This window comes from Lycorma delicatula, chromosome 6 (assembly GCF_047948215.1).
Source record: "Lycorma delicatula isolate Av1 chromosome 6, ASM4794821v1, whole genome shotgun sequence".
Classification (NCBI taxonomy): Eukaryota; Metazoa; Arthropoda; class Insecta; order Hemiptera; family Fulgoridae; genus Lycorma; species Lycorma delicatula.
Genome location: NC_134460.1, coordinates 6,258,073 through 6,273,468, shown reverse-complemented (window position 1 = coordinate 6,273,468; position 15,396 = coordinate 6,258,073). Strand labels below are relative to the sequence as shown.

General features: G+C 26.1%; 1 protein-coding gene across 4 annotated transcripts in view; it reads right to left on the bottom strand.

Annotated features, from left to right (window-relative positions):
* Window positions 1-11,123: 11,123 nt before the first annotated feature.
* LOC142326480 (protein cueball-like) overlaps window positions 11,124-15,396 on the bottom strand; it is a 166,210-nt gene continuing 161,937 nt past the window's right edge. For 2 of the 4 annotated variants that reach the window (XM_075369054.1, XM_075369056.1), the window contains 2 exons: window positions 13,132-13,225; window positions 11,124-12,474 (listed from right to left, as the gene is read on the bottom strand). In XM_075369054.1, the coding sequence (XP_075225169.1) occupies window positions 12,407-12,474; window positions 13,132-13,225 (162 nt within the window). In that variant the 3' untranslated portion in view covers window positions 11,124-12,406. Of the gene's footprint in view, window positions 12,475-13,131; window positions 13,226-15,396 lie in introns of those variants that run through there. The other 2 variants (XM_075369055.1, XR_012756794.1) reach the window with 2 other exon arrangements.

Here is a 15,396-nt window from a genome sequence, read left to right as displayed (position 1 = left end):
CAATTAGCGAAAACCTAATGGATATCCACCATTCAGAGGTTATAGCAGAAGTATTGATGTAAATACTTTTGTATTTAATTTGATCTTGTAATATATGATGAGATTAATAGACATCTTTTGAGATTTCCACAGTTTCATCTTTTTTTAAATGTTAGCAAACATAAAATATTTTGACAGATCAAGATTCATAGTTTAACCATTTGTCCCCCTTTCAACTGAAAAAAGAATAATGAAGAGAACCAGTGTATTTAAGTAGAAAGATAAAGAGTAAAGATTTTTTTTCTCTTTTTTCAGGAGAAACAACTGAACATATCTACTGTGTTTTAAAACTTTTAGCATTAGTTACCGATACAGAATACCTGATATCCAATAATTTCTTATTTTAATGTTAAAACTGTAATTCAAATTCTGAAAGGTTTTGAAACATCAGACTGAAAATTTTATATTGTCTTTGTTTAAAGTTTTATACAATTGAAGCCAGAGCCTTATATTTTAAGTTTCTCGGATGAATTAATTTTAAAACTAATTATAGCTCACAAAAATAAATTAAACTGGTAAGAAATTACCTGCCATAAATTACATAAACAAAAGCTGTTTAATACATTAACAAAACTGAGTTCCAGTCAATGAAAGATAAATTATTACATGAAACACACACACAAAAGCAAATATACACAATCAATAGAAAATACCTCATCTAAATCTGAGTTACAAGTCACTATTACACAAAATAAATAATTTTAAGCTCCTTTGCTTCTTAACTTCTTTATTGTAACTAAAACTTTAAAATTAAATATATAAGAATATTCTTTACTTAACAACCATATGTGTTCTAATGAAGTCTGTGACTTGAATTGCATTAACAGCAGATTATCATCTAACTACTACTAAGAATATTAATATAAACAGTATCTGAAAGGACTCCATTAAAGGAACCAATATTAATAAAGACCACGTGTCCTTTATTTTATTAATAAAAAAAAACAGTCAAAAATATTTGTCTTCGTTGTTAACAGTGTAGCATCATAAATTGTATCATTCTTTCATTGTTAGTGAAAGTCTGTAAGAAATTATGAGAGCCTATAAAATTAACAAAATACAGTTGTGAAAAATACATCTATTTCCATGATAAACATATTAATAATTTGATATTAAAGGGCATATTGTTATCATTCATAAAAATAAATCCAATTCTATTTTCAATTTGTCTATTGTTTTATAGCAGTTAACATCTGCATATAAGGTAATGGTATAAAGTAGTCTCCAGAGTTTCTACGCTCCTCTATATCAGAATATTTATCACTGTTAATGATAAATTATCTAAACGAGCGTCAACAAAAGCTTTTAGAAGTTGAAGATACTGCTTTACATCATTATTTTATCGATAAAACATAACTGCTACCAAACAAATTTTAAAAAAGGATTAGAAATATTTTTTCTCAATAATATTATCAGTTAATAAAGTGCGTTTACTCAAACTGTTGCTGATCAAAATTATAACTCAGAGCTGACAATCTACTATTAAGACTGAAAGGGAATGCTACTTTTTATTTGAGTATACAGAGAAATCAATGTTCAGGGATTTGTACTGGAATCACATTTCCGATTTCACATGGCAGATGCTACACAAAGGCTAAACTTTTACAAAGGCAGTAAAGGCAGCTACTTTTACAATGATTTGAATACTAGATAATAGATACCGGTGCTATATGGTGATTGTGTTTCAATTAACCATACATCTCAGGAACGGTCAACCTTCATTTACATATATCATCCTCATTCATCCTCTGGTTCCAGAGACTAAATGGAAAAAAGAAAAGATGCTTTACAAAGAATCTTTGCAGTGTCAATCTTCATGGGCACTGCTGCTAGAGAAAATAATTAGAAGATAAAATATTTTACATAGGCACTTAAAAAAAAATTTATACATTATTTTAAGATGAAGCGACAACAAATGAATCAAATTATGAACTTATTATATTTTTAAATATAAGAGTAACTGCTATAACTATCTCTCCCAATTATAAGAAAACCTTTCTAATCCTAATAATTTAAAAAAATAATAATAAATACTGAACCATAGTGTTAGTATGTCACAGAATATTCTTTACTTAACAACCTTATGTGTTCTAATGAAGTCTGTAACTTGAATTGAATTAACAGCAGATCATCTAACTACTACTAAGAATATTAATAGAAACAGTATCTGAAAGGACTCCAATAAAGGAACCAATATTAATAAAGACAAATGCCAATGAATTAGACAACTTGGAAACCAATATAAATTAAATTCTTCTATGCTTTATTTTATATTTATCTTTGATAGATTAACTAAAAAAAAAATTATTGAAAAGGAAAATAAATAGAATACAAATTTTATACACATATTTAATCTGTATGTGTAATTATAAAAATTGAACTACTAAAATGTAAGATACCTCCCTCCTGGTTTAAAAAAGGAAAACTACTATGGGATTTGAAATCCTGAATTACCAATATTTATTACTCGTTATGTTATATTTATTAATAATGGCTACTGGACAAGACTAATTTAAATCACAAGTGGAATTTACTGTATTGTAAGGTGTAGTAAAATTTCAATATAAACTCTTTATTTGAATCAATAATTTATTTATTTGTAATAAAAAAACATTTCTCTATAGAACAGATAACCAACATATTTTCACACTAAAAAAAGTTTATTTAAATAGATGGGAGTGACTTCAGTTTCTGAAATATTAATTATAAACTAATCTGTATTAAATCTACGTAAAGATATTTTATAATAAAAAAAAGTACTTTTTATATATATATATATATATTTCTCCAAAATGAAAAAAAATATTTTCAGATAAAGATAATACATAAATTTTAATTATTCATACAATATTACAGTACTAGCTGGCCCAACAAGTAGTATATTTTGTTATCCTATTTAATTTTAATTTTATCATAAGACGTCATATATGTAAATTATAAATTTGAAAATTGTTATATTAAATTTTATATGTTATATATTTTTTTATTATTATTTTAAGTTTAATATGTAATTTGATAATAAAAATTTTATGAAGAATTACAACTTAGAATGTGGGTTCCCACGAAGGTACTACTGTAAACATTATGAAAAAATAAGGTGAGTGTCATTTTACTTTAATTCTGTACTTACGTGGATAAAGTTAAATTATATACACACTATTTAGTTCAGTATAAATAGTATAATAATAAAATATGAATTCAGAAGTCACTGATGGGCTTATACATATGTAAAACTGGCATACTTAGTCGATTTTTCATGTTTTTCAAATTATATTCATTTCTCTAATATTACATAGCAAAAAATAAATTTGATTTAAAAAAAAATTTAATTATATTTTTTTTAAGTACTGATATAACCGTTGATACACAGTGGTAAAACAGTAATTTTACATGTTTATAAATAAATGAATTGAAAAAAAATATTTTAATACGTCACCAATAAAATTGATAAGTAAAATATATGTAACCATCTTTTTCTTAAAATTAAAAATTTCACATCAACATAATAAATGAGAAATTCATCAACATAATAAATGAGAAATTGTTGGGAACTGTACATATTAAAATTAAAAATTAAGTTAATTTAAAAAAAAAATTTGTAAGTACAATATTAATTGAAAAGTATATGATCATTCATGCCAACTGTTTTTCTTTTTAATCAATACTCTTTTTTTATTTTTATATATATGAAACAAAACTTTATTCATATTTTTATAAACAATTATAATTATTTTTCATTAAATCACAGCCTGTATTTTTTTTTAATATTAATTTAAAATACAATCTAATATTAATTAAACAATTATCCTAAAATAAGTTAATAAGTAATTCAATAAACACACGTTTACATGAAAATTAATTTTAAAAATACACTACTACTTATATCCACATCAGAAAATGTGGATATGTTCTTGTAAAAATAAAAGTCCTCCTTATCAGTAAATATTTTATAAATCTTACATTAAATACTAGACCTGTCAACAAAATTTAATTAAAAACAAAAAAAGAAGAAATTTACATTAAACACAGAAAACCTACAACAATAGTTTAAAATATATATAAAGAAATATGTATACATGTTTATTTGTCTATTTTTAAAGGCTTTTAAATTTTTTTGGTTATACATAATTAAATACAAACAAAATAAGTTTCCCTTGCAAATTTTTCAATATTTTTTTACATACAAGGGATTTCTTGAAAGAAAAACAGGTTAATTATAAAAGTTAAAAACATGTAAATATTATCGATCAACCTTTATTGTTTTTTTTTTTTACCAAAACCAAAACACATTCATTAGTCATCTCCTCTTGATAATAGCAACCAATATCGAGGCGTGTGTCAAACTTATTCATGAACTTTGATAATAGTCTTGTTGCACTTCTACTCTAGTAGATCATTTAACCACCATGAAAAAGCTTATTTTAAATAATCATCACCTACTTAACTGTTACCACCCAAAAATTTCTATAATTATGTGAATGGATAGTTGCAGTCTTCAGAACTGTAATATACACTATGATAAATGTTTGATAACATTCCGTGAGAGTCAAAAAGCTAATATATAACTATTCTAAGTTAAGATAGTACAAAAACATTATTGGTGTTTCTCCCGTCTCTAAATGCTCATTTTCTGTAGATAAGTTATTTGTTTAATACATATATTTTGTTTTTCTACTAAAATGTTCCTTAAACTTTCAGTTTTCTTCCCTTACTCCTCAGAATTTTCCTTAGAGTTTTCTGATTACAATTCATCTGCAGATTTGGGTGTTCATCTTCAGAAACTCGATTGGCATATGTGAAGTGGTATGGGCAATGCTAGTAGGGTGATGGTGTGCTGCGTTCAAGGACTGATTAGAAGCAGGAATTCAGTTGGCTTATTGTATTCGTGTAGTTACGTTGATTCACTGTACATTGTTACTGATATTTATTAAACGAAATATAACATCGACATCTTCCAAAGATGTGCATTATGTAAAATCATATGCAATTTTCAAATACAACATAAAGCCCTACCGACATTGAAAAACAATTATTAGTTTTAAAACCAAACACTCATATCTGCAGATAAATTGCAATAATGAAAATCTAAGAAAAATTCTTAGTAGTATAGGAAAACCTATACTTTACTATCATCTAAAAAGATGAAAGTAAACTGAAAATAAAAGGAAAATTTTAATAAAAAAATAAAAAAAACATATTAAACATATACATATTAAATGAATAGACTGTCTAAAGAAAATAAACATTTACAAATGGGAAGGAAGACCGATTCGGATGAATCTTATATTCACTTATGGGAAAAGTTATGGTTGCACCAATGGCTCAAACAAAAAGGCTCTAACACAGGAGAAATTCAAAATGCTCTTTTAATTTTAACATTGTGCCAAAGAAAAAGGAGAATACCAGTACTATATGAATGCCGATAATTACAAAAAAATGACAGAATAAAGCTAATTCCAAATCTTCTACATCGATCGGTTTTTATAATAGATAATGCTTGGTACCGAACATAAAGTTGTACAAGGTGTCAAATTCAATCGGCTAAAAACATAAACTGTTATAGTGGTTTCGAGAGAGAAATGTTCTGTACTCAGCAGATATGTTAAAAACATAACTGTACGAATTAGTGCAAATTAACAAACCCAGTACGGAGTACTACTTCGATAAAATATTGCAGGATCACGGTCACAACATAATAAATAAGATTGCCACCCTACCGTCCTGAAATTAACCCAATTGAGTTGGTTTGAGCGAACATAAAGTCAGGTAGCGAACAAAAATGTCTTTCATTGGAGAAATATAAATGATATAAAAGAAATTCCTGAGAAAAAGTTTCTGAACTGCCAGTGGAATGTTGGAAGCAATGTTGCAAACATGGACTAACAATAGAAAAAAATTATGAAATAGATAGAGAGTTGCCGACATTTTAACTGACAGCACCAATGAGTCATACTCATCGAACAATGTGAGATCTGATGATATAGATGGGATTGAGCCGCTTGATTAAAAAATCCTTATCTACCCTAATTACCTGTTAACTAAATAAACAAACAAAAAATTGTAAAGAATAAATGAAATTTCAAAAAGAAATAAAAATTGTAATTGTATAACTAAAAAACTAAATAGTCTAGCAATTTAAAAAAAAAAAAAAATAAAAAAAAATATAGTTGATTGAACAACAATAAATATAAATAAAAATATCAAAAGGGAAATAGTTATGTATCTGTAAGCATTCAGTGCACTGTTGAGCATATGCATGTACACAATACATACTTGTGTATGTATGTGTGTGTGGTTGACCCTTTGTTCCACCTAGCAGTACATACCAACCATTGACTTGTATGTTTATGCTTTCTTAACTTACAACACTTGTAAATTTTATATTAATTTATTTGTAGTCGATAAAAAACCACAATATGACCACAGTGCTAATGAAATTTTTTACCTTATTTTACAATCTCTGCACGTCAAGTAATTGGTTATGATTGAGGATCATCCTAAAAGGTGTTTTATAATATTTATTAATTCTACTTTAATAAAACTTATAATTCTTTAAATAATCATAACACAAAACCTCAAAATCGTGCCTCTGTGTTTTCGTTCAAATACATTTTATAAATTCATAAACTATACCAGAGTAAAATTTCAACATTAGTTAGTAATTCTGTTTTATCTTCTTAAAAATAACAAAACACATAGAAAGTGGTAATCTACAATAAAACAAACTGGCTGACCATGAATCCAAAGATTTAAATTAAATTTACCAAATTCTACAAAATAATTTACTAACAGCTGTTGCTTCCTTCTAAGATAACCCTTGTATGTTGGTCGAGTTTTATCATATATTTACAAAAAGGTATATGTATATATATATATATATATACTATAAACATATAATATATAGTATAACATACTATATATTACAAAATGTAGTTAGTGTGTTATAAAAAGGGAAATAGATATGACATCTACAAATAATATAAACAATTCATTCTAAGCAAAATAGATGATAGTTTTAAGCAAAATACAAAAGTTTTTTTCTTAATGTAATTTCTTTTTCTTCCTATTTTTTTTATAGTATTTCAATATTTGTTAGTGTAATATAAACTCAAGGGATAGTTTAAAACAAAACATTTAAATTATGTTGACAAAAACTGAATTATTAATATCTTTTTGGTTAATGTTGGCTACTGGTTAATACAGGAGTTTTTTTTTTTTATTTACTTTAAAAGTAAACTAATAACTTGCAATTAATTTTATAATTTCACGACTGCTGGAATTATAATACTTCTATCTAATATAATTAAATATAATTGTTACGTTTCAGAAGGAAAAGGATTTTACATGCCGACTGAAAAATTAAAAACAATTATTTTTTTCTAATGGCTTTCCATTACTTAATATTACTTGTCAAATGAGTGTCCTGTATTACTTAAGAATGAGAAAAATATTTCTAGTACAGTTCTGCTAGTTAACCTCGAGAAATAAGTATTTTAAAATGTATCCTTTATACTTCAAATTTTTAATGTCAAATTTTTCTTCATAAAATAGCTTATCATTGACATAAAAGGACTATGCAATTTATGAAGTGAAATATTTTTGAAACTAAAAAGAATTGATAATTCTAACAAGATTTACCAAGCACAATTTTTCCAATAACAATCTGTTATAGTTACCAAAAAACATGTGCTGTATTCTAAACAAGTAATCAGTGTACTTGTACATTTTTTATGGAAGAAGCTAAAAAAATCCATTAGACTTAAATAGGAAGACTAAATGAGAAAAAAGTGGTATTCTATTCAGAAGAAATATAAATATAAAATTAAAGCCACAAAACTCTGAAACATATAGTAGTATATCTATAACATAACTTGATATAACTTAGAATCTAATTAGATAAATCTATATATTCTATGACTTCTAAATCATATATTCAGTATTTTTAATTGAATTATAATTGAAATTGGGAGGTCTGGCTTTACCAAATAAGTATGTCATCTATTTGGTTTTTTGTGGAACCACAAGATACTAAACAATAATTAAACAAGCCCTTAAATTAGTCCACAAGCAGTTCCCCTCTCCTCCAGATCACACTAAGAATGCACCGGCTTCATAAGTCCTAGCAACCTCTACGATAGAGTAGGGTCCAACATACATGAACAGAACACAAAATTAAGAATAAGAAAAAGAGTCGATGGATGCAGAAAAGACAATCTTTTCATAGATGATAGCTTAAGATTCCCTTCAAGTCACGCACAGACATCCCATACACGACATCCTTGGACGATCAGAAAGTTTCACCCAAAACAGGATTTATGCTATAAAAAAATGTATATTCCTCCAGATATTAAACAGCCACACAAAACAAATAGGATTTGACAAACATATGATTTTTCCGATCCCAGAATTTGTGAACAGTCGAAGTAACAGATCTAACTATAAACTATTCATTGAGAAGATCAGTAAAGTGATTCCATTCAAATAGAATCGAATAACACTAATTAAGACCGATAACAGTAGATATCATCAGCACAATACTAACTACAAGAAATGAAAAAATATAAATAATACCTTTAAAAACAGTAATTTTTACAATATTTTTAACTGCATAAAAAAAGCGATTCAAATTAATATAATTAATCCCGTACTTCTTAACATTACTTTCTTGTTTAAATTAGACAAAAAAATTAGATCTTTCAATTAAATATAACTACTACAATAATTAAATCATAAATCTATATAACTAAAATTATATCAAAGTTTATACAGCAGTAGGTTTATTAACTACAGACATTCATAAGCCAAGTAGTAACAGATTAAATGTAAAAATAAACAAGTGATTTTTTTAAGATTACAAATAGTCTTTTGTCTACATAAACTACACAACACTCAATGAAGGAAAAATTAATAACTGCAGTGATATTTACTAAATGTAATACAAATTTTTACAAATATAATGCATACAATATAATACAAACATTTCATTGACACGTACAGAATATCAGACGAGATCCGACTTTAACGTCAGGTCTTACTCGTGTTACAAAGCATTATCTCAACTAACAAACTATATTAATACATGAACATAATTTGCAACTTCTTGGAAGTATTCAGGTCAGTACACAGACACATTTATTTGTAAATAAAAAATTAAACTATAAAATTTGAACAAGTACTTAGAAATATTTCGTACTGAAATATGTAATTTAAAACATTATGAATATTTTATTTATTTAGTTCAATTTTAATAATTAACAAAATGAACAATTTACGTAAATAAAATGAAAAAAAAAAGAAAAGTAACAAAATAGCTGATTATGATCGATTGGAACTGAAACTAAAATTTTTGAAATGAATGTTTATAAAATTCACATCGATGTAAAGTAGTTTTTAGAAAAATAAATAACAGACATTTGTTTAAGAAAAATTTTTGTTCAATAAATCAATAAATATTGTTAGGAAGATCCTGAAATTCAAATCAGTAGATAGAACAAACTGCACAAGTGAAACTTTGACAGCTAAGTTTATTTTTTTAATAACAAACACGGGATTCTTCTACCCTTCTTCCTGTCAGCCACTTTTATAAATTTTTACTTTACTTAGAAATAATTTCTCTTCAAGCGATACGCAGACATCCCATACCTGATATCCTTGGACGATCACAAAGTTTCACCCAAATCTATACATTATCTTCAACTCATAAGTTATTTCAAACAAGAACTGATCCTAAATAATTAATGATAACTAATATTTTATTATTCACTTACTAACAAATAAAGAATTGTTGATTTTTGGAAGTTCCTAATCATTCTTTCAATCTAAAAGCAAATCCATTATTTTTAAGATATAAACGTATTCGTAAACCTTTTTCAGTATAACTAGTTTCAAGGCCACAAGGGAAAAATGTAAATGTACACTTTTTGATCTCGACTAAAAGATATTTGTGATATGCAAGTTTTAATGTCGAATCTTTCTCTATAATTTGAAATGGGAAAAGAGATGAGAATCTTAAGTCGTCCTTTTTAATAATACCTTTAAAGGAAAGAAAGATGGGCAACCACCACACCTGTGAATGTCAGTAAGCAAGATGAAGGTCCAACTGCTTTTCAGTTAGTAAAGTCAGCTTTTGTTTTAATATTATTTACTGTTATATTGTCTGGCATAAAAGCGAGTTAGTTTATTTTTTCTTCTATATTCTTTTATATTACAGTTAGCTTTTTGTTTATTTTTTAACGGCATAATTTATTTTTATGACAGATAACTATGAAAAATATACAGGCGCAAGTACCAAGGAAAGGAAATTCATTACGAAAATTACAAGATATGTAAAAAAAAATTGAGGTTAACTAGAGCTTGATACTGCTAAAGTGTTTTGAAATACCATTTCTACTGAAAGACATAAGCTTATTTCAGAATTTAAGAAAATAGCCCCTGATGATGAACAGTCTATATATCTGGATAGCTAAATATTATGTAAACCTATGGCGTGCCATCATTCCTTTTTTTACTTAAGAATTTTCATTAGTATAACAATTATTTAAGAACAAAGAGGTGATTATTTTCAATATCAAGTACATGCTCTTAATGTAACTTTAATACCTCATTTGTTACATATTATGGACACTCACTTTTATTCATCATTTTTCATGTTATTGGTTAATAAATTATTTTCATTTAACTCTTGTGTATAACAAATAATAAACTTCAACTGGATATTAATATTTAATTCAACTATTAATTAATATTTTTATTATAATTATCCAATAATAATAATAATAATAATAATAAAATAATAGCTAAAAATACTAATTTCATGTCTCGTAATAATAATTTTCTCAACATTTTAATTTTGACCATTATAGCATTACTCCTCTGCACTCTCTATTTAATGAAGTATACCTTTTGTTTAATTTAACCAAAACATTCCTTCTAAAAAGAAAATATTTGCTTGGTAGTAAAACTATTCAGTGATGCGGCATAAAAAAAAACATATAAAAAAAATTAGACAGACCAAATTCCCATAAATAATAATTTTACTGTATTAATAAAGGTGATTCAAAGCTCATACCAAAGAAAAAACAAAATATAACTTAATTGTTTATTAATCAAGTACATTTCATAATAATCTTCAAGTTACAATTTAGCATGTAACCCTTCTTAGCTAACATTAACATCTTGTTGGAGGTTTCTAAGCTTGCAGACTCAATAAGTGTGGTTGTATAACAAATAATAGATGTTACGGACTAGTTAATAACAAAAAAATTATTCAGTGTGTACAGAAATAAGTAAACATGGATGGAAATCTTTATACTTTCAGAAAAACATCAAATTTGGCTTTTTGAAATTTATTTTATTATTAAACTAATAAAAATCATTATTTAAAAAAAATAAATAAATGAATTCTGTCATCGACCAAGGATCGAACAATATATTGCTACCTGACACTTTCAAATTAACATTTTTGTTGTCTGATTTAATAATATTTAAAGTCTGCAGCTTAGGAGGCAAAAATAGAAATACCATAACCTTATAAATTTGGTAGATAACCATAATCATATTTAAATTCAGGAAACTAACATAACTTTACTTCCTTTAAAAGAGATTAACTAAAGTTAAACTTATAGTACTAAAATATAAACTTAGTTTAAGCACTCAGATTCTAAGCGCAAATGCCCAAGAGTTAAATATCCTAACATTATTAAGATCACCAAATAGAAATAAAATATGAATAAAGACATTTATTGTTGTTTTGCATCACAAATAGTAGTTATACTGTTATTTTTTATTTCTTATTGTTAAATAAAAAATCAGTAACTTTAAACAACTTTTTTGAGAACTATCAAAATTGCTGTTGTAAAGATTCCTTTATAATACTTTACCTTGATTTTTACAAAGTTACACAAATGTTTAATTATCAATTAAATTAAATTAGCAGATAAATAAAATTGTTTTTTCATAATTTTTTTTTTTATTGTCTACATACTAAATCGGCATATATTTCTTTAAAATAAATAAACACTATCTTAAATTATAACAATCACAAAAGTCAATCATTTTTTGTTTTAAATGATTTTAAGTTTTAATCGTCTAAGTACACAGAATAATACTCATTAAGTAGTTACTTCGATTTTATAAGACAAATTGCCTATTATTGCTGCCATGGATAAAAATTAAACCTAGTACAGTCTTTAAGTACTACTACATTAAACAAATACTAAGGCCTCATTACAATGTATCTTTTGTTTCGACCAACTTATTTTTAGCACCAAACCACTTTTATATAAACACATTAACACTTCATTCCATGGTCTTAATAGTATTTTATAGTAAACTTTCACAGAAAATAGGAACAGGCTTACATACACCTCTATCTATATTTGCATTGTCTTATCTTTGTTGAATTTAGGGCTAAAATATTTAAAAATATAATTTTATCTAAAAAAAAAAAAAAAAATTATATTAACTTACATAATAAATATTAATCTACTTTCTTATAAATGTTGCACTAAAATAACGCAAGAATTCTAGAAAAATAAATACCTAACAGATTTTCTTCAAGGTTAGTGCATTCAAATTGATCCGATTAATTACTTGATTTTAAAAAATAAGCCTATTGGAATAAAACTAAAAACATACTACAAACATTCAAACACATTTATAAATACACACCCATACACCAGTTGCACGCACTAAGAATATGCACACACATTCACATAAAATAAACACATTAAAAGCGCATTAGGTATCATGACTCTCATTAGTATGGCAGTTGGCAAATATCAAATTACTTCTTTTCTTTGTAAAGGCAGTATAAATTATACATATACATATATAATTTTAAAAGAATACAGCATACAATCTGGAATGTACACAGAAAATAAAATGCTGTATTTGAGACACTTGCTTTGGTATAACAGCCTGATTTCTGTAAGAATCAGATCTATTAAAATAAAATAATTAAAGATAAGACAAGCAACATACAATCCAGCAAAATTCACTCTCTCAAAAATTAATAACAAATTAAATTCCAACAATAACAATTGCAAGCTCAAATGCTGCAGAATTTCAATTTTCATCAGTATAAATCATCACCAGGAAGATCAATTCCTGACAAAAGATTTCTGTTTTCTTCTTTTTTATATTTTTCAACACTACGAGGTTTCCGAAAATCAGGCTCAAAACAAGGCTGAAACAAACAACAGTGGAATTCTTAATTATTACTTTTATAAAATAAAAACTAATTTTTCAATACAAAATAAAAAATTATAATGATCATTTTCAAAAAACTTAATTTACATAATAATATAGCTAATAGATTACACATATACTACAATTGGAAATATGACTGCTAAACTGGACTTAAGGACAACTGGTTTGTTCATCTTACTTGCTGTTCCTTAAAATCATTAAAATTTAAAACAAGAATCATACAATTTTTAAATAACAAGACAATCATAGTCACCACTTTTTAATATTCAGAAAGCAATAAAGCTTTTGGATTTACAAAATATAATTCCAGTGAAACTGAAAAACTGAACGACTAGTAAGAATTGAAATTCACCAAAAGAGTTGAAAATCTAATATGAGAATAGTGTAAATATACCAGGAGAAAAATAAAAATGTTTTGATTTATTGACAGCATTGTTTCTGGCAGAAACCAAAAATTCAATTTCATAAGGAAAGAAATTCAGTTTGGGAAAAATGAGAATAAAACAAATATACTGAAATAAATGAGGAATTAAATAATAATACAAGAAAACATAATACACCAAAAATTCTAGAATTTTGCTATTTAGGGTATAAAACTATGAAGATGGACAGAGTAATGCACACTTCGAAAGCAGAATGAGACCAGCAATGAGAGTTTTTAAAAAGAATTAAATATAAACCTAAGAATTAGAGACAATTTTGAAAATATTTTGGTGTGGAATGAAACACTGCATGGCAGTGAATCATGGGTAGTAAGATAGCAAAAGGAAAAGAATAGAAGCATTTGAAATTTTGTGTTTACAAGAACCTAATCCTTGTCTCCCAAAACCATGCAGCAGATATATATATTATATACGAATTCAAAATGTACAAGCAATATCTCAGTAGTTAAACCCTGAGGGATTCTGTCACTCTCATGTGCAAATGCAATTGTTGCTTTAAGGGTATGTACTGTAAACTATCACTTGCCTGGCACTGTGGCATGCCAATGATAAGCAATTAAAACAATTAAAAATTTTATTGCGCCTTTCTTAGTGATGCTTAATAATGACAGCATCATTTGTAATGCTTTGTACCATTATTCAGTTCAGGGAAAGATGGTATTTCAGTATAAGTTATCTTGTTGCTCAATACGGTACACAATACAGTTTTATAACTCATTTTGTAACAATTTTATTCAGTTTATTTTCATCAGTTTTAATTAACTAATTAACCCTGTGTTTTTGTACCAATCAGGTTTAGTAATGAATGATTCTGTCGTGAAACATAAACCAGTAAAGTAGCTCTGAAAAAAAAATCAGCATTGTATACAAAACCTTAAAACAAGAAAATCCTGAAATTGCAGTCAGAGACATTGCTTGGAAAGCAAGTAGTACAACAGGCGTTAGCGAAAGAACACTTTTTAATACAATAAAGAAACTCAAATTGATGGTAAACATGTTACCCGTAAAAAGATTCGAAAGTGTCCAAAAATGATTGAAAAGTTAGACAATTTTATTAAAATCCTATCAGGAAAAAAGTTAATACATTTTATTTCAATAACGAGCTTCCTAAATTGAATAAAATATTAAATTCTGTGAATACTGATTCTGAACTGCTGAATCTTTCTAGAGGTACATCACTACATCGTGTTTTAAACTCAATGAATTTTCAAAAAAAAGAAGCGAGCAGACGACAGTAGTATGAAAATATTACTGTAGATAATATACTGATAAATTTGGGAAACCAAGACAGTAGTTCAACAGAAAGCAACTTATTATGTATTAAAGAAATATATTGAGAGGTGAACTATTTTTTCCTCTTTTACTTGATGAAATTTTAATATAATGATATTGTACTTTTTAAAAATTGTTTATTTTTAAGATAAATATATCACTATCACAATTTTCTAATTTCCTTATTTCAGGTTTTTTTACTTGGCAAGTATTTTTTTCAGACGGATTGCGCTAAATTAAATTAGTATCATCATACTGTTATGTAAGTATATATATATATATATATATGTTTGTTACGTTAAAAAATTCTCTTACAAATTTCTTTCTTCTTCTATTTGTCTTTAGAAAGCTTAATTTCAGATTTTATTTTAGGAAACTTAATTTCAGATCTAATATTCAATAAAATCTGAAATTAAGCTTTCTAAAAACAAAC